The sequence below is a fragment of the Chelonia mydas genome, chromosome 6 (assembly GCF_015237465.2).
Source record: "Chelonia mydas isolate rCheMyd1 chromosome 6, rCheMyd1.pri.v2, whole genome shotgun sequence".
NCBI lineage: Eukaryota > Metazoa > Chordata > Testudines > Cheloniidae > Chelonia > Chelonia mydas.
This window is the reverse complement of record NC_051246.2, coordinates 91547405-91572802: the sequence shown is the minus strand read 5'-3', so window position 1 is coordinate 91572802 and position 25398 is coordinate 91547405. Positions and strand designations below refer to the sequence as shown.

Here is a 25398-nt window from a genome sequence, read left to right as displayed (position 1 = left end):
AAGTGATCTCTCCTTACAATGTGTTGATAATCAGGGTGGGCCATTTCCAGCACAAATCCAGGGTTTAACAAGACCGTCTGAGGAATGGGGGGGGGGGGAAACAAGGGGAAATAGGTTACCTTGCATAATGACTTAGCCACTCCCAGTCTCTATTCAAGCCTAAGTTAATTGTATCCAGTTTGCAAATTAATTCCAATTCAGCAGTCTCTCGCTGGAGTCTGGTTTTGAAGTTTTTTCTGTTGTAATATCGCAACTTTCATGTCTGTAATCGCGTGACCAGAGAGATTGAAGTGTTCTCCGACTGGTTTATGAATGTTATAATTCTTGACATCTGATTTGTGTCCATTTATTCTTTTACGTAGAGACTGTCCAGTCTGACCAATGTACATGGCAGAGGGGCATTGCTGGCACATGATGGCATATATCACATTGGTAGATGTGCAGGTGAATGAGCCTCTGATAGTGTGGATGATGTTATTAGGCCCTGTGATGGTGTCCCCTGAATAGATATGTGGGCACAGTTGGCAACGGGCTTTGTTGCAAGGATAGGTTCCTGGGTTAGTGGTTCTGTTGTGTGGTATGTGGTTGCTGGTGAGTATTCGCTTCAGGTTGGGGGGCTGTCTGTAGGCAAGGACTGGCCTGTCTCCCAAGATTTGTGAGAGTGTTGGGTCATCCTTCAGGATAGGCTGTAGATCCTTGATAATGCGTTGGAGGGGTTTTAGTTGGGGGCTGAAGGTGACGGCCAGTGGCGTTCTGTTATTTTCTTTGTTAGGCCTGTCCTGTAGTAGGTGACTTCTGAGTACTCTTCTGGCTCTATCAATCTGTTTCTTCACTTCCGCAGGTGGGTATTGTAGTTGTAAGAATGCTTGATAGAGATCTTGTAGGTGTTTGTCTCTGTCTGAGGGGTTGGAGCAAATGCGGTTGTATCGCAGAGCTTGGCTGTAGACGATGGATCATGTGGTGTGGTCAGGGTGAAAGCTGGAGGCATGTAGGTAGGAATAGCGGTCAGTAGGTTTCCGGTATAGGGTGGTGTTTATGTGACCATCGTTTATTAGCACTGTAGTGTCCAGGAAGTGGATCTCTTGTGTGGACTGGTCCAGGCTGAGGTTGATGGTGGGATGGAAATTGTTGAAATCATGGTGGAATTCCTCAAGGGCTTCTTTTCCATGGGTCCAGATGATGAAGATGTCATCAATATAGCGCAAGTAGAGTAGGGGCGTTAGGGGACGAGAGCTGAGGAAGCGTTGTTCTAAGTCAGCCATAAAAATGTTGGCATACTGTGGGGCCATGTGGGTACCCATAGCAGTGCCGCTGATTTGAAGGTATACACTGTCCCCAAATGTAAAATAGTTATGGGTAAGGACAAAGTCACAAAGTTCAGCCACCAGATTAGCCGTGACATTATCGGGGATAGTGTTCTTGACGGCTTGTAGTCCATCTTTGTGTGGAATGTGGGTGTAAAGGGCTTCTACATCCATTGTGGCCAGGATGGTGTTATCAGGAAGATCACCGATGGATTGTAGTTTCCTCAGGAAGTCAGTGGTGTCTCGAAGGTAGCTGGGAGTCTTGGTAGCGTAGGGCCTGAGGAGAGAGCCTACATAGCCAGACAATCCTGCTGTCAGGGTGCCAATGCCTGAGATGATGGGGCACCCAGGATTTCCAGGTTTATGGATCTTGGGTAGTAGACAGAATATCCCAGGTCGGGGTTCCAGGGGTGTGTCTGTGTGGATTTGATCTTGTGCTTTTTCAGGGAGTTTCTTGAGCAAATGCTGTAGTTTCTTTTGGTAACTCTCAGTGGGATCAGAGGGTAATGGCTTGTAGAAAGTGGTGTTGGAGAGCTGCCGAGCAGCCTCTTGTTCATATTCCGACCTATTCATGATGACAACAGCACCTCCTTTGTCAGCCTTTTTGATTATGGTGTCAGAGTTGTTTCTGAGGCTGTGGATGGCATTGTGTTCTGCACGGCTGAGGTTGTGGGGCAAGTGACGCTGCTTTTCCACAATTTTAGCCCGTGCACGTCAGTGGAAGCACTCTATGTAGAAGTCCAGTCTGCTATCTCGACCTTCAGGAGGAGTCCACCTAGAATCCTTCTTTCTGTAGTGTTGGTAGGGAGGTCTCTGTGGATTAGTATGTTGTTCAGAGGTGTGTTGGAAATATTCCTTGAGTCGGAGACATCGAAAATAGGATTCTAGGTCACCACAGAACTGTATCATGTTCGTGGGAGTGGAGGGGCAGAAGGAGAGGCCCCGAGATAGGACAGCTGCTTCTGCTGGGCTAAGGGTATAGTTGGATAGGTTAACAATATTGCTGGTGGCAGACTCTGCACTCAGAAGCATACAAGAGAGGAAGAAAGGAGTACTCTGCACTGCCATATGGGAGACCACGGGTATGATTATATGTGGCAGCCCCTTGTTTCTCAGGTTAGGAGTGCTCTACAGTAGCATGCAAGAGACCTAGGTCTGAATCTCAGTGCCATGCAACTCTGGTTGCAGTGTTCTCCACTGTTACACAGGGGAACTACATCACTTATTGCAAAGGTGGAAGGCACTCAGCTACTATAGCGATGAGTATGATATAAGAACCATTATGGAATAAAATGCTGTCCCAGACCCTTGCTCTCTGTGCTGACTGTGCTCTCCACTGGCCTTAGCTATTCAACAGGCACTTGGGAAAACAGTGTACCACCCCCACCCCGTGTGTGTGAATTGGAGTGTGCTGCTTCCCCCATTCTGGTCTCCTGCCAACAGACTTCAGTGCACAAAGGAAATGAGATTACATAGAAGAAAAAAGGAATAAAAGGCATAAATTCACACAAACCTTTGTCTGTTTCACTGAAAACAATATCAGCTTTGCTCCAACTCACTAAGTTTCAGATCTCTCTGACTTTTCTGTGTTGCTTTTGACATCTTCCATTCTTCAAGTTCACAAATCCCTTTCTGTACTTTCTGGCTGCCACTAAACTGTCTTGTGTCTGCCCGAGGTACTCATCCCATCAGAGGCAGAGAATACAGGGGACCTTGAGCCATCACTTGGACTGCAGCCTAAAACAGCCATGGCCTCCCATGGCAGTTCACTGTTGTCAATGGTTTGTGATGACAGATTTTGACGGTCGAGCTGGGTTCTCAATGCAGGACAGATTCCATAGCACTGGGAGAGCTGGAGAAACTTCTGGGGACGGTTTCACTGTACAAAAAAAGTTCCTCACTTATTAAAAGGATATCTGCAACATTTAGCTCCTGGAATCTGTATTAAGGGGCTCACCTATCTCTATCACCTCTCCATACAGGTGATGTCAGGCAGAAGGATGGCTCAGATAAAAGTTCAAGAGGTCATTGCTGCTAGTGCACACGGACCCCATGAGGGTGACAAACTCAATCCATACACAATGCAGAACAACAGTAACTGAGAAGGCACCTAGCTGACAAGAGCTCCAGGAACCCATCTTAATGATCTTTACATAGCAGCACCAATTAGACAAATTAGGGAGGGGAAAACATACTCCTTGACTCAAAAAAAAAAAAGTTAGAATTTTAAATTGGAGCCCTTAGAATGGGTTACCCAAAAGCTGAATAAAATGAGTCACTAACATGCACTTATGATTCTTAGTAAAGGAGCAGCTGGGCTTCCAGGTGGCTGCTTTGCAAATCTCTTCTATAGTATCCATTCCACTTTCTCTCCTGGAAGCAACCTGAGCCCTGGCCCAAAGGACTTTTACAAAGGACCCCTTCTCAGAGTGATGCTTCAAGAACAGGGGAACAAATGGAGAAGTCAATACTTCACAAGCTGCTTTGCATTTCTGTGCTGCTACAGAACCCACAGAAAGAATCAGCTAATCTGAAAGACTTTTGTCTTTTCTAGGTAAAATGTGAGAGGCTTCAGGTCATGTTGCACGAATGTAGGATCCTTTCTTTGTCACATCCTGAGTTGCTCTGACGGAAAGGAAACAAGGGACACCTTTTGCTCAGTGTGAAAGCTTGGATATGTCTTGGGAATGCAGCTGAGCACAGGAAGAAAGGCAACAAATTGAAAATGGCATCAAATGGTTGTGATTTCTCCTAATCTTCTAGCTGATCGAATTGTAACTGAAAATGCCACCTGTGTCCACAGATTTAAAAGGAGGATGGCACTGTATTCTGGCCACCTTGGGCTCCTCCAGGGAGGTGGGCTTGCATGGAATTTAGACTTCAGGTGCTTGGCTGCTTTTAGAACACTTCTAAGTAGGGGATGAGGTTGCACAGGGAAGGTGGCATTATATCTGAGAGAACTAAAACACAGCAGCCAGATCCTTTCAGGTACTAGGGCTTTTCTTTAGGCTGCATTGGAAAAAATATTTTAAAATCAGGTATTTAGCACCCAAAGAGGGAACTAACTCATAAGGAGAAGGCTTTTCAGATTAGGTTGTACTTGCCATTGGTTGCTTGTGTTAAAGACTTAAGAAGGGTATTAATGTCTGAGTCAGGGAGAACTTGGCACTTCAGGGTCAGTCTCTCACAAGCTATATCCATAAGAAAAGGATGTTCTTATCATCGTGAATCAGTTCCTATTGATTAAGAAATTAAGAGTCCAGGGCTTGGCTAAGGACAGTTGCACACACAGGCTGTTCCATGGCTAACCTGGAATTATGAGAATCCACTTCATCTTGTCCCTTTGTACTTTTCTCAGCACCTGGGGAATGAGGGGGAAAGCAGGGAAGGTTCACAGCAGGCTGCAATTTCAGGGAACAAAGAATGTGTCTATCCTTAGTGCAAGGGGCCCCTATATCTGCAGCAGAACTGAGGCACTTTACAGCTGTGGCTTGTGGCAAACGTGTATTATTAGAATTTCCCACATCCTGCACATCTGGTGAAATACTTGTGGATTGAAGCTCCATTCCCTGTGATATATGCTGGAACTGCTGAGCCAAATTGCTCTGATGCGGACTTTCTCAGCTATGTGGACGGCTGTGAATGTCACAAGATTCTCTTCTGCCCATTTCAGCGTGGGTAGGAGAAGGGCTACAATGTTCCCCCGCCTCTATACATGTGGTAAGACATCACCACAGCATTGTCTAGATGGACTGATGCAAAAAAGTGTAATGTAGAATGGCTTGTGATGCAGAAGTAGCAGGTGAACTGCTTTCATTTCCAGTCTGCTCTTATGAAGATGCTTCTGGTTCTTTGAGCACTTATCTAATTCATACGAACTCTCTTTGCAAGGAAACTGGCATCTGTCATTACAATGGTCCAGGCAAGATGTGAGCATGCAAATCCCTTGAGAAAAGTAGCAGGCGGGTCTCACCAGAGCAGAGATTTCCTGACATTCTTCTGGAAGGGTTTTCTTCTACAGAAATGAAATTAGTCCTATTGTGAGAGCAGAAGAAAGTAAGATTTTCTGTGAGCCAAGGAGCTGCAGGACAGCGTGGTACTTAGAGGATGTCCTGGTCACTAGTGAAACAATATTCTAGGGCCTTTCATGAAACAAATATCTGTGGTCTTTCCAAGTGATGAAACAGGGTTGTAAAGGGACAAGATCCTCTGATCCTCCAGAGTGCGCTCAAGGATTTATGATAAAGCCCATGGGTAAAAGAAGATAAAATTTTCTGAACCACAACCAGAGCCTTTGGAAGAGATTGACTTACCAGTTATCTAAATATGACAGAACTTAATCCCTTTCGCAGTGAAGGGCACCTCCTACCATACTATATTATTACCATTTATTATTTGCATTGCCATAACACCAAAAGACATCAATTAGAATCTGGACCCCTTTGTGCTAAGTGTTGTACAAACACATAGGAAGACACAACCCATGTCTTGAAGAGCTGGAAATGAGTGTAACACACAATAGAAAGGAAGGGGAAGGAAGACAAAGGAAATGGTGATAAAATCTGACTGTAGCATACCTTAGCAATAAACACAATCTGATGATTATATATCATTTTAAAGTAATTTTTATTTTTGACTAATTCCAACTGCCTTCAGCCCAGCATCATTAGTTGGCTACAATCAGAATCTTTGTGAAAATGTACAGAGCCATGACTTATGGCAGGACCGGCTGCTATTTTCATTCTTAGGTAATTCTCCTGAGATGCTTGTGATAGGTACATGGAAACATGAGTTTTGCAGGTCTGTGGATGCTAAGAATTCTCCAGCTGACATTAGGCCAAAGAGATTCCATTTTGAATTTCTGGTACTACAAACAAGAGAGAATATGCTTTCATCTAGCTGTCCTCAACAGACAGAAAGATTGGCACAAACATCTGAGAGGTGCTGGGTACATTTGCTTACATCATCTCCTTTTTGAAACGTCAGAGGCATAAGGAGAGAACGTTTCTTAAGCCTGAGGAAAGTGAGGCAAATTCTATCTGTTAACCATTTGAAATGATTGAAGGAACTCATTTGTCTGGTATTTTCCCTGTCTTAGAAACTAGCTAATTCTATCTCCAAAGGAATGTGGGGGACATGGCTGCAGGAAGTCAGTAACTGGATTTGTTAGTATAAGGATTTGCCCAAGGACTTCCTCCTGCCCTTCGGTAGCTATTGTAGTATCCAAGCTGTGGAAATTAGGTCAATAAAGTAAATATTCCTCTGAAGAAGTTTGTTGGCTTTGGGGTAGAAGTGTACTGAGCTTAGGAACCTGTCATCTCTTTGCCTTCTTTAAGGCCAATTCCATTTTTTGTCTGAACAGGTCAGATACAGAAGTTTCCCCTTTCCAAGGAACATCATACTTCTGAGAGAACATTGTACTCTTGGCATGGATTTTTAGTGAGGAGGCCCAGATATCACTTTTCTCCTTAGGAAGTCTATCTGTTTCACTGAATATAACCACAAAGCTTTCTCCCCAGGGTTTTCCCAAACATAAGCGAATCTTCCCTTTAGATTGAAAACAGTGGGTAAAACACTTTTTGTAAAGGTCAGGAATATTCTTTCACTGTGAAGTAGCAGGTGGGAAAGAATACTCTAACCAGCTCAGAGCCTTGAGCACTGCAGTTCTATGGCTCATGTACTACGCATTAAAACTCCTCAAGGAGGCAATTTCAAAACTCCTCAGGGAGGCAATTTCAGAATCTGACTCTGAAGAGGATGAAAAACTTTCTCCTCCTCCACAGAAATTCCAGGGGAGATGGACTTGGATTTCTCTTTGGCTTCTCAGGGAAGGAAGGTCTGTCAGGCTTCCTTACATGAGAGCTGGGCTCTCTGCTTTGTTTGTAAGAGAGCTTCTTGCTCTTGTGGCGTTTAGTAGAGGACTAACCTCTATGGTTAGGCTGAGTGCCAGGGAAGCTGTAGAGATTCTGATTTCCCTGAGGCCTAACCAAGGTAGCCTGCTAGCTTCTGATCAGAAATTGAACAGGCAGAGGAGGGAAGGGTCACTTGCACTACTAGGCTCTGCAACCAGTTGATATGAGAGCTGGAAGTCTGTTCTCACACATTACAGGCACATGCCATCTGCTGCTGCCAGTTGCCATTACAGATACAGCAGTTGATGTGGACCCTTTTATTAATCTTTGTTTTTCCATTTTTCCAGGCATTGCCTGAGGGGTGAACATCAGCAACCTCTCCTCACTAAGGCAGAGTGGAAACCAGGTCCTGAGAGCACTAGCAGCAGGGACGCCAAGTGGCAGGAAGACTTCTTTCTTCTGATATATCCTTCATCCTGTCCATCACTTGTCTGCCAGTCACCTGAGGAGGACCTAGTAGCACTGATTACTGGAACTACAGTGTGTACTGCAGGAATGATAGGGAGGCAAATGTAATTTGGAAGGAGAGAGACCAGATCCTAGCAGCCTGTTCAGTGTGGGGTCCAATGTAAACATTAGGAGCCTGTGTGTTGTTCGGGAACATGGTCTGTTATAATTGTTCCATTTGGCTGTTTGACAGGAGAAAGAATATGGAAAATATGTGAAAAACTTATTGGTTATTTAATGAATCTAGAAACTGAGCAGGGCCTGACGATATTTTCTCTGCATTTTAGGGAGCAGCGCGTTTTTAACCCAGTGCAATCTCCAGCTGCTGATGCACTCCTCTAACACAGGCAGAGTTATCTTCATAGCACTAGCCAAACTTTGACTGGAGTGGTGCAACAAGCCACTGCTGCAGCTGACAGAAACCACCCGTCTCTTGGGCTTCAGGTCTGGTTCTAGGAACATCAGCCAATCATGAAAAAGTTTAGAAAGCAGAAATAAATGGGAGGAGAAAGTAAAATACAAAAATAAGCCACACCAAATAGAAACATCCAGCAATGAAACAACACGACATTACAGTCAGATTTTAAAATACTGCCCAAAATAATAAAAGAGCAAATATTGATTGGGTGTAAATTAATAACTGAAAATATAAACCATACAACCAAAATGAAATTACTTTATTCAAACTGAGTATTTCCATGGCTTCCTGCCAAAATTCAAGATGACAGCCAATGAGGATCTCTCTCGTCACATGGTCTGTCTTCTGTCATTGGTTGTCATGTGGTGTGAGCAGTGCTCATAGAGGGCAGAGAACTGCGTCAGTTACAGGATTAGGATGGGCTGAAATGGCTGAGTGGATGAGGCTTCATGTTCAAACTTAGATCTTGGGAAGCACTATGCAGACAGCTAGAGGACCTCTGTCTTATGTGAGAGTCTCTATGGCTGGTGGGTGGAAGGAGGTGTGGGAGAGGAGAAGGAATCCTGGGGGCTCAGCAGCAGAAGCTCTGAGAGGGAATGGTGCCCCTCAGCTCGGAGCCTTACCACTGGTTCCCACAGACACGCAACTTCTCTCCTCTCCTCAGAAAGTACTTTGGAATGTGCAGCAGGGCCTCACTGTCAACCTCATCTGGATGTTAAAGGGATGGTGGTGTGATGAGCAGTCATTGCTGCTTCATCCCTTGCCTTGAACTCAGGAGCGGTGCACTGGGCTTCTCACCTGGTGCCCAGGGTTAATCCATCACTGCGAGTAGGAGCTGGAAAAGACACAAAGCAAAGCCTGTGAGTGACCTCAGAGGGGAGTGTAAAACACCACTACACTGACCAGTGGCTGCAGAAGTAATTAGTACTAGAAATTTGGAACTCCCTGTCAGACTGCAAACCACACTACAGCTACACACAAATGCATAGATCAATATGCTAAGCCCATCTGAATGAGCTAACAGCTTAAAAGCCATAAATACTTCTCACCATCCCCTGGATAAAAACTACCCCTTCAGCTGCTTATGACTGGCTCTCTGCCTGACCCATCTGCTCCTCACAACGTCCTCCCACAGTCATGCTACTGAGTCTTTTTTTTCCTCTTCAGTACATTTGGTCTCTTCCGTTCTGTGTCTTTTGCTCCCTTGCTTGCTGGTCAGGAACCTCTAGCCCCCAAAAAGAAGGAGCTGAGGGGCTCGTTGCTGCAGGGGGTGAGCTCTCTGAATGAATAATTTGGGGGGTGGGAAAGGATTTTTTCCTTCCCGTCTGTTCAGAATGGAGTTTAATCCTGTGCTCTGCATTTTCCCACTTTGGCAGGTTTAAGGCAAAACCCTGTCATTTTCATTCCTTTTACTTACAATTTTTTATTTGATGTTCATTTAAAAAAAAAAATCCAGAATGCTTAGCAATGCACCATGTTTGTTTTGAATAGGTCATGTTTTTTGGTTATTCAAGTGAGCAAAACTTTTCCTATATATTTAGGGAAATCAGTTTGCTCTTAGACTTGAACAACACTTACTGGGAGCTGTGTTTATTAAAAATAAATGCACTTGGAACCAGAATGCCAACGATGTGCACTTGGACTGGTTACTGGTCCAGAAATCTGCATCCAGCATCCTATTGTCACTCTGAATTCACCTGCCATATTAATGCCAGTGCAATGGAAGGGAAATGAAGTCACACAAGCCATCCATCCAACCTCGCCACTCATCCTCCTGCTCCACAGAGATTCCCTGGCCTCTCTTTCCCCATGTAACCCTGTAACACAAGTGGCCCTTCCACATACACTAATATGAGCTCATATTTCACAAGTTCTTTGTCCCTGGATGTCTTGAAGGCTCATGCAGGGAAGGGCATTCCTAGGCATATGTGGAAATTGATGAGTCCCTATCTTCAGAGCAGCTGCTGGGCACTACTGCAATACAAATATTAAACAATCTAAGTAAATCCACGGGGCATTCCCCTTTCAGGCTGTTGCTGGCCTGTTCACCAACCTCAAATGGGTGCTGGGTGACGAAGAGGGACAGATTTCTTGTTAGCGAAAGGAACCTTAGAAATAGGCTTGGAATGAGATTGTCTCAATCCCCAGACTATGATGATTGAGTCTCTTTCCTCAAAAGATTCATGGGACTGAGTCACCATGTATAACAGATTGAATCCCCTTATCCTCCACTTCCCAGGAGTTGTTAGAACAAAAGTCTGTCTGGCTATCTATCCAGGTACTAATATGTCCTCCATGACTATAACATCTGAGCACTTCATAAACATTAATGAATTTATCCTCAGAGCACTTCTCTGCAACAGGGAAGTTGCATCTCCATTTCACAGCTAGGGCACTGAAGCACAAAGGCCACGTGATTTGCCTAAGATAACACAGTGAGTCTGTGGCAGAGCTAGGAAACCAAATCTCTTGAATTCTAATCTTAAACACGAGACCTTCCTCCGTCCTACAAGGGCTGATAACCCTAGAAATTCATCTCTCTTGGCTCCATGCAAAGGGACTTTCCAATCTTACAGTGCTGCCCATGCTTCCCTTGGTAATGTACAGCTTGAGTCTGAAAGGAAGTAAATTGATACACTTAATATATATCCTAGAGTGGGTGACATTAGCAAACAGGGACAGCTGACAAGTGAAGACCAACCTGCCCCCTTCCCCACCTTTTCTGGGCACAAGTCCAATTTGGCTTGCTGGACTATGTAGGCTCAAGAAAGCAACAGCTCCATGTCACAAAACCCTACCTGGGTGGGTAACACAAAAGGGCTGCCCACAACTGTAAGCATTTGAATGAAATCTCCCTGCATGAAAAGGCTGGTGAACTGCCTCATTAGGAAGGAGAGACAGGCTTGGGGAGGCCAGTGTGACCCCTGCTGTCACCCCACGCCACAGAGAAGACACAGATTTACCTTCCCATCCAACACCACTACAAAGTCCCTGTGCTCTGGATAAACCCAGATCTGTTTTCCCTTATTCACCCCCCACTCTGGCACTTCGAGTGCAGAAGGTGAGGGCCTGCAAGGATTCTAAAAATTAATACTGGCAACTCCAGGCTGGTATTAAACTCCCAAGGTCATAGCTTTTCTCTGACCTTGGATGGGTAGATTCTGCCACCACCCAAGTGCAACCCCCTCGCCTTCCCCTTTTGAGAACCCAGGAAGGAGCACTTAGGAATTCCTTTCTGTGGGGTACCCTCAAGCCCTTTTATGTCCCCCCCGAGGAAGAGCTGAGAAAGAAAACAAAGGAAATCAGCTGTTGCCACCAGCTAATTAAACAACATGTGCACAAACCTCTTAGGACACAAAAAAACCCAATCCAGTTCTTAAAAAAGATAAATTTTATTAAAAACAAAAAGAAAGAAAATACATCTGGAACTTAGGCTTTTTGCTAGGTCTTAAAAAAACAATTACAAAAATTAAGCATCAAGATAGCTCTCTTGAGGTTCAGCTTAAAGGTTACAAGCAAAACAAAAGCATTTAGGGGTTAGCACAGAGGAGTCCAGAAGCCAATAAGAAATAACCCTAATCGTGTCTTTCTAGACATTCCTGATCTACCTACATATCTGGAGTTCACGAGTAGTTCTAGGTATGATTTGATGATTTTTCATACCTAGTTTAAAGCTTTTTAGATCATAGTTTCAGCCCTGTCCCTGCTTTGTCCCCTCTCTCCAGAGAATGGCAACAGACAGACAAAGGGGAAGTTTTCCCCCAATTTTAAAAAGTTCTATCCCTCCCATTGGCTTTTTTGGTCAGGTGCCCACTCCCTTCTTTTTACCTATGGCCTTTTTTTTAACACTTTACAGGTAAAGCAAGTAGAGAACAGCAACTAACAGGGATTTTATAGCTACTGGCTGGCTGGGTGTCCATAAAAGGGAGCAACCCCCCTCCCCTTCATTTATCACAACTACAAAGTCCTTGTGCTCTGGATAAACCCAGATCTGTTTCCCCTTATTCACCTCCCCACTCCCCAGGTTGTTTACTGTAGTTGCTTCTCCCTGCTCTGGCTCTGTCCTTCCCCCCATTCAATTTCCATGAGTCTTGCTACACTCTAACCTATTCACCCTAATTTTTTGGCCTACATTTCTCTACTGCAAACCAAGAGTAAATCAATGCCACAAAAAGACATCCAGTTCAGTGGAGGGGCAGAGTCAATTCCTGTATTGGTAGCAAGGTACCAAAGGACCAAGTACAAGACAGTAGAAGTAACAGAAGGTTACTCACCCTGTGCAGTAACTGAGGTTCTTTGAGATGGTTGTCCCTGTGGGTGCTCCACTTTAGGTGAATCTCTGCCCCTGCACTTGTAATTGGAGATTTTTAGTAACAGTGCCTGGTTGGGTCACACGTGCGTCGTCTCCATCTCGCATTGCCTCAGGCAGTCACATAGCGCTGTGTGACCAACCCTCCCTGGATTCCTTCTCTACTGCAGAGTCTCTAGTGTGAAAAAACTCCAAAGTAGAGGGGAGGAAGGAGGGTAGTGAAGCACTCACAGGGACAACTATCTCGAAGAACCTCAGTTACTGCACAGGATGAGTAATCTTCTCTTCTTCATTAAGGAGTGTCCCTGTGAGTGCTCCACTTTAGGTGACTGTAGAGCAGTGCCCCTCTGTGGAAGGGAGGGGCTTCGGAGTTGCATGGTGGTTGATAAAACTGTAAGTCCAAGTAGAGCATCTGATGCTGAGTGTTGCTCTATGGCATAGTGTTGTGTGAATGTATGTACTGTTGCCCAGGTGGCTGCTTTGCAGATGTCCATTAAAGGCACATTATTGAAGAAGGCTACTGATGTAGAGAAAGTTCTGGTGGAATGAGTGTGGGTCCCTGGTGGGGGTTGTATCTGATGATGGTAATAGCAAAAGTCAATGCAGCCCGGGATCCATTTTGACAGCCTTTTTTGGGTCTGGTGTCTCCCTTAGATAGTTCTATGATGGAAGAAATAACTTTGGTGACTTTCTGAAAGACTTTGTCCTCTCAATGTAAAAAGCTAGTGCCCTATGGGTGTCTAGGGTATGAAGCGTTGCTTCTTGTTTGTTCCCATGAAGTTTTGGGGAAAACAATGGGAGATGAATGGGATGATTCAAATGAATGATTAAACTATTTTAGGTAGAAACTTGGGGTGTGGTCATAGGGTAACTTTATTTTTGAAAAATATTGTGTATGGGGGATGTGCCATAAGGCCCCTCCGTTCTCCCACTCATCGGGTGGATGTGATAGTGACGAGGTAGGCCGCCTTCATCAAGAGGTAGAGAAGTGAGCATGTTGCTAATGGTTCAAAAGGGGGCTCCATAAGGCATTGCAGCACCAGATTGAGGTCCCATGATGGAGTGGGGGCTCGTATTTCTGCGTAGAGGTTACGAAGACCCTAGAGAGAATGTTTAATGGTAGGGTGGGTGAACACTGAGAACTCATGCACTTTGTGGTGGAATGTAGTGACTGCCCCAACGTGTACTTTGATGGAGCTCATTGAGAAACCTGATTTCTTGAGTTCTATTATCTAATCCAATACCACTGGTAAAGGAGAGGTACTTACCATTGTTTGCCTATACTGCCATCATGTATAGAATCTCTTCCATTTGTGAAGGTAGGTATACCAGGTAGTAGACCTTCTGCTGTTTAAAAGAATGTTCCTTTCCTCCTAACAGTCATTTCATTGTCTTGGAACCATCGAGTAGCCATGCCTTCAGGTGGAGTCTTGCTAGGTTCAGATGGTAGACCCAGCATGCACCCAGAGACAGGACATGAGGTAGAAGTGGAAGAGTGTGTGGTGGGCACATAAGCCATCTTCTGGAGGTAAGGAAACCATGTTCGCCTGGGCTACGTAGAAGCTATCAAGATGACTCTGGAGTTGTCGGTCCTTATCTTGTGTATGACTCTGGCTAGGAGAGAGGTTGGAGGGAAAGCATACTGTTGATGTGTATCCCATTTGAGGAGAAAAGCATTGCTGAGAGATCATGGTCCCAGTACCACTCTGGAGCAGAAGTAAGGGCACTTGGCTGGTTTGTCGCAAAGAGATCTATAGTTGGGAACCCCTAGCATCTGAATATGTTCTCAAGTACCCTGGTGTTCATTTCCCACTGGGAAAATGGGAAATCCCATTTCCCACTGGGTCCTGGGAAAATTTTCTGCTCAGTGCATCTGCTGTGGTGTTTTGGCATCCTGGTAGGTAAGAGGTTGAGATGTCAACGTTGTAGCGGATGCACCAATTCCATAGTTGCATCACTTCTGTGCACAGGGAGTGTGACTATGCCTCTCCTTGGTGGTTTATAAAAGACATACAAGTAACGTTGTCCATCAGCACTTTTATAGCCTTGTTCTTGATCAAGGGTAGGAAGTGTGAACATACATTGCAGACTCCCAATGAACTCCAGTCTCTGTATGGGTGTGAAAGTTGATTTTTGTTTGTTTATCTGTAGACTCAGCTATGTGAAAGAGCTACTGTCTTTTGGATAGGCCCATCATTGGAATATTGATTGTGAGACTCTGTTCTTCAGTTCCCATTCGTGATACTGGGAAAACTGTCTGCTCAAGGTGTCTACTGTTGTGTTCTGGCAACCGGGGAGGTAGGATACTGAAATGTGTATGTTGTGGTTTATGCACCAGTTCCAAAACTTCATGGCCTTTCAGCATAGGGAGTGAGAGCGGGAGCCTCCCTGTCAATTTATATAGAACATGCAGGTGATGTTGTCAGTCATCACGCATACTGTTTCGTTCTTTATCAATGGGAGGAAGTGAAGACAGGCATTGTGAACTGCGCATAGTTTGAGGAGGTTGATGTGTAACTGAGTTTGCGTAGAAGACCATCTCCCTTGAATTGTATGCTGATTCAGGTGGGTGCTCTAGCCAGTCAACAAGGCATATGTTGTAATTAGCATGGATGCTGGATCCTGGTGAAAGAGGATCCCTGTACATACATTATCTGGTTGTGTCCACCAGTGTAGGAATTCCTTGATTTTTGGTGGCATTGTGAGGCTCCTGTTCAAGCTGTGTTTGTTTGGTACATTCACGGAATATAATTAGCCCTGTAGGCAGCACATGTGCAGTTGTGCGTGTCTTAGCACAAAAGTGATGGCCACCATATGACTCTATAGCTGTAGGCAGGTATGTGCCAATATCTGTGGGCTGTTCGTGACTACTGAGATAAGGTTGGTCAGTGTCATGAATCTGTTAATTGGTAATGATGCCCTGGCCTCTATGGAATCTACGTGGGCTCTGATGAAGTCCAGTTGTTGTACCGGAAATAGGGTTGATTTTTGTTCATTTATCTGTAGCCCTAAATTCTGGAAGAGATGGATCGTCCTTTTGATTGTTTCTGATCGAGAGGGGCCTTTGAGTAAGCAGTCGTCCAGATATGGAAATACAGTAACTCTTCACTTAACGTTGTAGTTATGTTCCTGAAAAATGCTACTTTAAGTGAAATGATGTTAAGTGAAACCAATTTCCCCATAAGAATTAATGTAAATAGGGGGAGTTAGGTTCCAGGGAAAAATTTTTTGCCAGACAATAGACATTATATACATATACAGTATAAGTTTTAAATAATTTTAAACAATACTTTACTCGCCAGTGATGATAGTGCAGCTTGGTTGAGGCAGGGGCGTAGTGGGATGGGGTGGGTGGAACGGGGCAAGCCCCCACGCTCTGACCCCGCTCCCCGGCAGGAGTACTGAGTGGGGCGAGCCAAACAACCTTATAAGGGAACATTGCACGACTTTAAATGAGTATGTTCTCTAATAGATCAGCAACCTAATAACAAAATAATGTTAACTGGGACAACTTTAAGTGAGGAGTTACTGTATTATAATCCCTTGTTTGCGCAAATGTGTTGCCACTACTACAAGGGTTTTTGAGAAGACTCTCGGTGCAGCGGAAAGGCCAAATGGTAGAACTCTGTATTGGTAGTGGTCACTTCCCACTGTGAACCGGAGGAACCTTCTGTGAGCGGGATGTATGGTGATGTGGAAGTAGGTGTCTTGTAGCTTGAGGGCTGAGAACCAGTCCTCCCTTTCCAGTGCTGGTATTACTGTGGTCACTGTGACCATCTTGAATCTCTGGGCTTGTACAAACTTGTTGAACTTTCTGAGATCTAGAATGGGTCTCCATCCTCCATTTTTCTTCTGAGTTAAGAAGTAATGCGAGTAGAATCCCTTCCCCATGTGTTGTGTAGGAACTAGTTTCATGGTACCTAACTGTAGAAGATGGTTTACTTCTTGTTGTAGCAGATGCTCATGAGAAGGGTCCCTGAAGAGGGACAGGGAGGGCAGTAGGGTGTGTGGGCAGGAGGTGAAAGGGATGGCATAGCCTGATCTTATGATCTCTAAAACCCATTAGTCCATAGTGATTGGTGCCCAGACATGGTAAAAAAGGCGTAATCGCTGGCCAAAGACCTGGTTGGTATTCGCGCTGTCAGGTGAGGGAGGTCATTCAGACCCTCGACCAAATTTTCAAAATTGTTGCTTGACTGATGTGGATTATGACATAGAGGACTGGGTTTGAGAAGCTCCATGTCTCTGTGACCTTTGTCTGTGTCTTTAGGGGTATAGTCATTGCTGTTTGTGCGGAAACGAGGTGTCTCTGCTGCATTGATATGGCTGGTAACATCTCTGTTTTGTCACAGGTGTATATATCCTGAGTGTATGGAGAGTCACTTGGGAATCTTTCATCAAGGAGAGGATCTTGTTGGTTTTGGCAGAGAAAAGTTTTTCTCTGTAGAATGGAAGATCTCCCATTTTTACTTAAGAACATAAGAATGGCTATACTGGGTCAGACCAAAGGACCATCTAGCCCAGTATCCTGTCTTCCGACAGTGGCCAATGTCAGGTGCTTCAGAAGGAATGAACAGGTAACCATCGAGTGATCCATCCTCTGTCACCCATTCCCAACTTCTGGCAAACAGAGGCTAGGGACACCATCCCTGCCCATCCTGGCTAACAGCCACTGATGGACCTGTCCTCCATGAATTTTATCTACTTGGACGTCTTTCAGAATTCCTGAGGATTGCAGCCATGATGCCCTGCACATTACCACGCCTTGACCTTTCCCTGTGTGAATTGGGAGGCAGTAAGCCACCATGGTCCCCAGTAAGGCCACTGTGGTGGAAATGGCACAGGTGGCGGCATCCATGGGTATCCGTACCATCCTTGAGTTTCAGGTCTGGAGTGGTATTCCTGGTGTTCTGATGGACCTGGTCTGGTAGCTGTGTGGATAGACAAGGAGTGATGGAAGGAGTAGATTTCCCCTTCGTCGTCATCATCCTCATCACTGGATAAAGGAAGAGCTGATCTGGGTGGTGTGGTATGTTGGCACGGTACCGCACATGCTGGAGTAAGGTTGGTGCTGAGGAGGCCAGAAGATCTTTATGGCGGAGAAACTGCTGCAATACCAAGAACATCAGCACCGAGGAGGGTGTTGTCAGCGATACCAATGCCTTTACTGCAGTTGTCAGTGCTGCGGGTTGTGCACTATGCGCTATGGAGGCAGAAGGTGGAGGCATAGACTATAGCGCTGCTGCGATGCTTGGTGCCACATGTTTGAGCGGCTCCAGCAATACTAAGGCAGGGAAGTTAGGTTTCCCTTTTTTGCCTTTTTCTGAGCCCACCCACTTAGGATCTCTTGCTTGCGCAGTACCCATGGTACCAGATGGTCCTGTTACTTCCAAAGTGGATGGCTCTCGGTGCAGTTAGGACCGATGTGGTCTGACAGGTCGGGAAATCTCTCTTTTTGGTGGGTTCTCATGATAGTGATGTGAAAGCCTGTTTCTTTGTTGCCTTTTGGGGGGAGGTGCTCCTTCCTCTGAGAGGGTAATGGGGAACCTCTTTCCAACATTGTCGTTAGAGACTGTTGTCCAGGAGGAGTCTGTGATCCAGGATTGTATGCCAGGCAGAGAGACTTCTCCCTCATGATGCGTTTTAGCTGTAGGTCTCTTGACTTCCTGGCATAGGCTTTTAAATTGTGGCAGTGAGAGCATTTTTGTGAAATGCATGTCTCATCAAGGCAGTGAACACACTCTGAATGCCGGTCCAAGACTGTGATTGACGGCCAGCAAGTAAGACAACGTTTAAACCCCAGGGAACTGACCATGCCGCTTAGAATAGGGTCTCTCCCGGGAGGGAGGGTAACTATACAATGCTAAAGGGCATATTAGTAACTAGAACTTAAACACCTAAGACAAGAATCTTTTTTTAAGAAAAGAAAAATAAATGGGGAAGAGGTAGAGTAGTTAACTATGAACTAAATAACTGGGTTATGAACTGGTACTCTAAAGTTAGAACTAGACTAAAGAGAAAGCTCAGAGGCACTGCCAAGTGCTCCATCTCAAGCCGAGGGCAGTAGAGAAGGAACGGGTGGGGCAGGGGTTTGGTCGCACAACTCTATGTAACTGCCAGAAGTGGTGCGAGATGGGGAAAGCGCATGTGTGACCAAACCAGGTACTGCTACTAAAAATCTCTGATTACAAGCACAGGTGCAGGAACTGCGGAAGCTCCCTAAAAGGGGGGAGGCACTGGTGCCCCAACTGTGGCCCTGCTCCTCATGCCATCCCTTCCCCCGAGGCCCACCCCCACGCTGCCCCTTCTCCCGGAGCCCCCCCCCCCCCCTCGTGCCGCCCATTCCCCAAGGTCCCACCCCTGTGCTGCCTCTTACCCATAGGCCCTGCTCACTTGCTGCCTCTGCTTCCCAAGACCCCGCCCCCACTCGCTCCTTTCGGCCCCCTCCCTGTCATGACTGGTAAAAAGTGCCCTCCCACTTTTAAAAGTGATGGGGCCATGGCCCTCAGCTCCTCCTGTTCTGGCGCCCCTGCACAGGGGTGCAGATTCACCTAAAGTGGAGCACTTACAGGGACACTCCTCAAAGAAGAACCAGGGGATCATATGAGTTCTCCAAATCCCTTTGATCCTGAAGGGCATCTCCAAAAAGGTGAGATCCTGGGTAGAGTCCCCACCACCTCAATACTGAGAACTGGCAGAGTTCAGCCAGCTGCAGGGCAACCCTCACCCTCTGCTCGCCCTCCACACCATTCTTATTCTGAAGGCTCAAACAAGAGGTCACTGCCTCTCCGGCTTACGAATTTTCTTCTAGGCTTCTACAGTTCAGGCTAGGTTCCAAGTCAGTTTTAAACAGGGGACCTGATTTAAGAGACCATCCCCTCCTCCCTCTCCTATTTCTCCAGCCCCATGTCTGCTTTCAGCAGATCTGAAATGCTCCCCAGGCTTGGACTGGCCCCTCATTAGCATTCAACCAGGAGATAACAGGAAACAGCTTCTTCCTCTCATAAAACAAAGGCACGAGAGGTGCAAGAGGCAGACCAGTCTCACGAGTTTAGAAATAAGTGTATTTTTGTTTCATTAGAAGTGAGCCCAGCCCCTCAAATCTAGCTGAGAGGTGACGGCTGAATTTGACATTATCCTGTTAATATCATCTGAGGAGGGCTTAGAAAGATGCTGCCTTCAGAACGGAGTTTTAGATTATGTTGGGATTAATGAGAGTTCCCCATACGACTCAGATAGGTGGATAAACACAGAAACAATTGTAATCTGTTAGTTTTAGAGCTCCATGTTCATTGTGAAGCTATTGTAATGTACATGGCTAGGCCTCTGATGTCTGCTCACTAATAGTCACTCTGCCCTCCTTCTCCATGCAACCATGTGAAATCGACTAAGAGAAAAGGTGTCACACTACCACCTCACTCCCTTCCAGTCCCTCTGCACTGGTATCAGGGGCTCAGTCTCTGCACTGCTCTGGGCCAATAATCCCACAACTACCTGTACCAGGATCAACAGTGACTCCGGCTCTCCATCTGCCATCTTTTCATGACTGTGGGAGTCAGCTGCTGCCCTATGGCCCTGAGATTGTAGGAAGGGGACTGAAGGGAGGGAGGCGGCTCTGGATAGCTTTGGGATGCTTCAAAGGACAATGGTTTTAGGAGGATATTTCTTGGAACAGATGTGAAACCAAATACTCGCCATCACAGCAGCCCTCCATCTTCTCAAAAAGGGAAATGTAACAGTGGGATTCACCTCCCTTCACCACATCAAGCCCTGTTTCTTTCCAAATTCCTATGACACAAGGCAGATTGTGTTTCCTGCTAATCCCCTTTTGGCAGCGCTGTAGGAAGGGGGCACCACAGGAAGGGCAGAAAGAGGTACTCACAGAATGTCATAACCATTGGTGGCACAGGCTGTGCGCAGGGTGGAGGGTTCTGCTGGGGAAGCTTTGGTCCATGTGGAAGATGCTGGGGTTCTGACCACTGCTCCCTTTAAACAGTCCAGTAAGTTTATCAGATAGCTGGCCTGTTCTGAAAGGATTTATGGGGACGTGTTTGCATTACTATACTCCTGTGCTAGGGTTAGTGGTCAGGTGTCATCAGAAGCAGTTCGCTGGTGCCATGAGGTATTTCACGCCCTGAACAGCCAGGCCAGTCTGAGGCAGAGGTCACTCAAGGTGCCCATTTGAAGTTACTTTTCAAAGTCAAGACCACATGTGCAGTCAGTCACAGAAACAAGAGAGAGCCAGAAGGGTGGCAATGAAGAGTGGAATTAACGGGATTAGTGGTATGGAGGAGAGGAATCAGTGACAGAGTGTGGAAACCTGAGTGAGTCCTGTTCCCAGCTGCTACTGCTGAAGGATTTGGACAGATTCAGCTGGTCTCACTATACTGACTGTAACTGTAGCCAAGGTTCCCCTGGGGGCTGTGTTATCAACATAAAAATAAATACATTGGTGCTCAACAACCCATCGCCTTCTCAGGCTGCAGAGAAGCCTGAGAGAAGCTGAGGGATCCTGGACAAGGGCAGCAGCTGGGAATCTCACCTTACTGCAGCAAATGCCCGAGTGACTGATACAGGCTGTGCACACTAGCCTCCCCATTTATGCTACATTTCCTGTCCTTGTCCTCTATGGTCCCGGGGAACTGGGACCCGCTACCTAGTGATACAAGAATCTCCTACCTCCAGGACAGTTTCTGTATCTATACCTGGGCAAATAATGTGAAATAATTTTTAATTAATCTGCATCTGTTGTGTTCACACCCTTTTTGTATTTGTCTGAAAGTTTTTCACTAGCACAAATGCTAGTGTAAAGTGAATTTTAAGCTTGCACATTTGAATACCCGAGGAAAGCAATTTTTAAACTCTTTTTCCCTGAATATGCACACAAGAAACTGGATGATAAGGTGACACTTATCCAATCAGGAAGCAGATACAGCACCATGTGTGACTTATGTGGCCAACCCCTACTAAGCAACTCAACTCCAATTTGATATTTCATGTAGTAAGCCATAAATGAAATTAATGGGAAATGCCATCAAATCTGGATAATAATAAAAAACCTGAAAAAAATCACCATCTGTCTGTTGATTTTCTGCAAACTAAAAAATTCTGGGGCTGAGCTAGACTGATCACTGACTCTGAAGAATCAAACAGCAATAGTCATAAAAGGTGCCTTCTCTCACAACTAGCTGGCAAGAAGACTCCATCCTCTCTTCTAAAATACCTAGCCATGGTGGTTTACACATTCATCACCTTCAGGCTAGACAGCTGTAGTTCTCTCTTCCTCAACCTAAAGAAGAAATTTATGAAGAAACTACTGATAATGTACCGGGTAGCAGTCTGTCTCCTAAATGGATTAGGTCCAAGACAGCATATCATGCCAGTACTCCTCAACTAGCATTAGCTCCCCGTGCGCTTAGGGATCCAATTCAAAGCCCTCAGCGATATGGGTGCATTTTATCTCAAAGACTGACTCTCCTTCAGGAGGGCCCCCCCGCCGCCCCATGCAGCTGAATACCTCTGGCACTCAGATATTCACAGCTGGGGCCAGATGAATTTCTATAGTACAGGGGTAGGCAACATATGGCATGCGTGCCAAAGGCGGCACGCGACCTAATTTTCAGTGGCACTCACACTGCCCGGGTCCTGGCCACTGGTCCCAGGGGCTTCGCTGCTGGCCTGGGGTACTGGCTGCTGGCCCCCTGCCTGCCGGGGTTCCGTCCAGGGCCAGTGCAAGGATGTTTGGCACCCTAGGTGAAACTTCCACCTTGTGCCCTCCCCCCAGCCCTGCGGCAGCTCCCCGCGCCCCCCCCCCCGCCCTGAGGCGCCCCCCCTACGGCAGCTCCCCGCCGCCCCTTCCTTCCCTCCCTCCCTCAGCCCGGGGAGCCGTGTGGCAACTCTCTGCCACCCCCTCTCTCCCTCCCTCCCCTCGGCCAGGGAGCCATGCGGCAACTCCCCACCACCCCCTCCCTTGGCCCGGGGAGCCGTGTGGCAACTTCCCTTGGTGGCCCCCCCCTCGGCCCAGGGAGCCGCGTGCAGCAACTCCCCGCCATGCGGCAGCTCCCCTTGGCCCGGGGAGCCGTGCGGCAACTCCCTGCCCCAGCTCACCTCTGCTCCGCCTCCTCCCCGAGCACATCGCTGCTTCTCCCACCTCCCAGGCTTGCGGCACCAATCAGCTGTTTGGCACGCAAGCCTGGGAGGGAGAGAAGCAGAGCGGGGCAGTGTGCTCAGGGGAGGAGGCGGAGCAGAGGTGATCTGGGGAGGGAGCGCAACTGTGCACAGCCCCCCTTTACTTGCTGCAGCCGGCCCTCCCCGTGCCCCCATGCCCCAGCTCACCTCAGCTCCACTGCCTCCCCAGAGCGCGCTTTTGGCTGCCCCCAACCTCTTATTACACCGGCCCTGGTTCTGTCCGCCGGCCCTGCTCAGCCCACTGCCGGCCCCAGGTCCCGGCCACCAGTCCAGGGGGCTCTGCTGCTGGCCTGGGGTTCTGGCTGCTGGCCCAGGGCTCTGCAGCTGCCTCCAGCTGTGGCCCACTGGCCCCAGCCTGGGGCAGTGAGGGGTGAAGGCAAGGGCAAGAGCGAACACAGCTCATCGCCCCCACCTTAAAAATTGTTCCAGCGCCACTGTTCTGGGATGTTTTTAAGTCGTGATTTGCTGCTTATCACGCCACGTGGAACAGCGCACTGCATTTGATGCTGAGATTAGAATGTACATGCAAGAACTGGACTCAGAATTTTCTGACTGATTTCAAGATTTTCAGCAATTTGGCCCAGTGCTTTCTTTTCTAATTAAACCTGAAAAGTTCAGCGAAGCAACTTGGATTTGTCTGTATTTCAGTGGACGGGTGCTGAAGATTTCAAAATGCTGCTCATTCAGTTAAAAAGCTCAGAATTGTGGGCATCAAAGTTTGGAGATCTGCAGCGTGCACTTGAAGCTACTGAGAGAGATCATGGGGCCTCTATTCTGACCTGCTGGATGTCCCTGCCAGTGAAATTTAACTGTTTGAAGAAAATTGCGTTTGCAATGCTTTCAGCATTTGGATCCACATACCTGTGTGAACAGGTATTTTCATACATGAAATCGGTCCTCTGTCGCTCTTGGAGCCGGTTAACAACCGTTCACTCAGAAGCCTGTGTGTAGCTTAAAATATTCAAATACGTGCCAGACATTGGAAAACTCAGCAAGGAAAAGCAAGGGCAAGGATCACACTAAACTGATAAGATCAGCATTTTAATTTAATTTTAAATGTAGCTTCTTAAACATTTTAAAACTTCCATTTTCAGAATGGAAAAGCACGTTCCTCAGTGCTGCAGTGCTACCTGCCTCCTTGCCTGTGTTCAGATGCTAAAAATTCCCAGGGGAAAAAGAGACACCTTTTACACCAGGGAAATCTCTTTTTCCCAACATAGGCGCAGAAACAATTTATAATTTCAGGTACTGTGTCTCTACAAAGGAGTGGAAAGTAAAACATTAAGATATGGAAAAGAGTGTGCCCCACATGCCTGATATTGTAAGTTTCTTTAATGGAAACCATTACTGGATGAAAAGGCCCTCAGAGGTGACTGGCTCAGATTGAGTAACAAACTGACTAGCCTATAGCCTTGTGGCTTCATCATCTGGACACAGCCAGCTTGAACTCTGTGCCTGCCCCAAAGGCCATTCCTGGAATTGAACAGCTCCACCATAAATTTCAGCACAGGCCATTCACTCAGCAAGCAACAGCCAGGCAGCCTCAGGAGGATGTGATTGCTCTTCTTAATCCCCTGTCTGATTACTTCGCTAGCACACATTGTGTTAAATTCCATTAGGGAGAAAATAGCAGAGGAATTCTCCCTAGGGACCCTCAGTCTAAGGCAGGGTGAATCTAAACTTGGTTCATATAGAGGGACTAGAGTTTTCTCCGGTGGAACTGGTAATATAGTAATGGTTGCCCATATGGTCTGATTTTCAGAGTTGCAGGGCACCCACTACTTTCATTAAAGTCAATGCGGTAGGCGGGGGGCTTGCGGATGTACAACACCTGAGAAAATCAGAAGAACTAGAGGTTAAGATTCCTAATCTGCATTGGTTGCTTGGCTCAGAACCTTGGGAAGTGTCACAGCAGAAGTGACCCTCACCTTGTGCTCCGATCTACCATCACGAGTTCAAGTCAGGCTCACAGCATCCAGAAAAAATGGTTACTCACCTTTCGTAACCATTCTTCGATATGTGTTGCTCATGTCCATTTCATTGTAGGTGTGAATGCTTGCCACATGCATCAGTGCCGGAAGTTTTTACCCTCAGTGGTATCCGTTGGGGACTGGCTCTGGCGCCCTCTGGAGTAGTGAGCATATGCGCCGGTATAAGGGCGCCACCAGCCCCCTCCCTCCCTCAGTTCCTTCTTGCTGGAACTCCGACAGAGGGAAAGGTGGGTGGGTCATGAAATGGACATGAGCAACACATCTCGAAGAACAACAGTTACAAAAGGTGAGTAACCATTTTTTCTTTGAGTACTTGCTCAATATCCATTTGATTGTAAGTGACTCCCAAGCGGTACCTTCGGAGGCGGGTAAGAGTTCACAGACGTGTCGATTGCAACACAGTTCTGCCAAATCCAGCATCATCCCTGGCTTGCCATCACCTAGATGGCGTAATGCATTGCGAAAGTGTGTACCGATGACCACGTCACGGTTCTACAGATGTCCTGGATGGGGATATGGGCCAGCCAAAGATGACGGATCCCTAGTAGAGTGAGCCTTCACTATCGGTGAAGGCACAGTCTGCATCAATTTGTAACAAGTATGGATGCAGGTGGTGATCCAATTCGAAATCGTCTGAGAGGACACCAGAAGGCCCTTCATCCTGTCAGCTAATGTGATAAAGAGCTGGGTCGATCTGCGGAAGGGCTTGGTGCGCTCCAGGTAGAAAGCTAGGGTGCGCCTGACATCTAGAGTGTGCAGACACTTCTCCTCATTGGTTGTGTAAGGCTTTGGACACAACACCGGGAGGAAGATATCCTAGTTGACATGG

General features: G+C 46.7%; 1 protein-coding gene across 21 annotated transcripts in view; it reads right to left on the bottom strand.

Moving 5' to 3' along the window:
• Positions 1-8325: 8325 nt before the first annotated feature.
• The window catches only part of TTLL5 (tubulin tyrosine ligase like 5), a 215091-nt gene continuing 198018 nt past the window's right edge, over positions 8326-25398 (bottom strand). For all 21 annotated transcript variants that reach the window (XM_037900712.2, XM_043549810.1, XM_037900717.2 and 18 more), the window contains one exon: positions 8326-8916. In XM_037900712.2, coding sequence (XP_037756640.1) covers positions 8876-8916 — 41 coding nt within the window. In that variant the 3' untranslated portion in view covers positions 8326-8875. The remainder of the gene's footprint in view (positions 8917-25398) is intronic.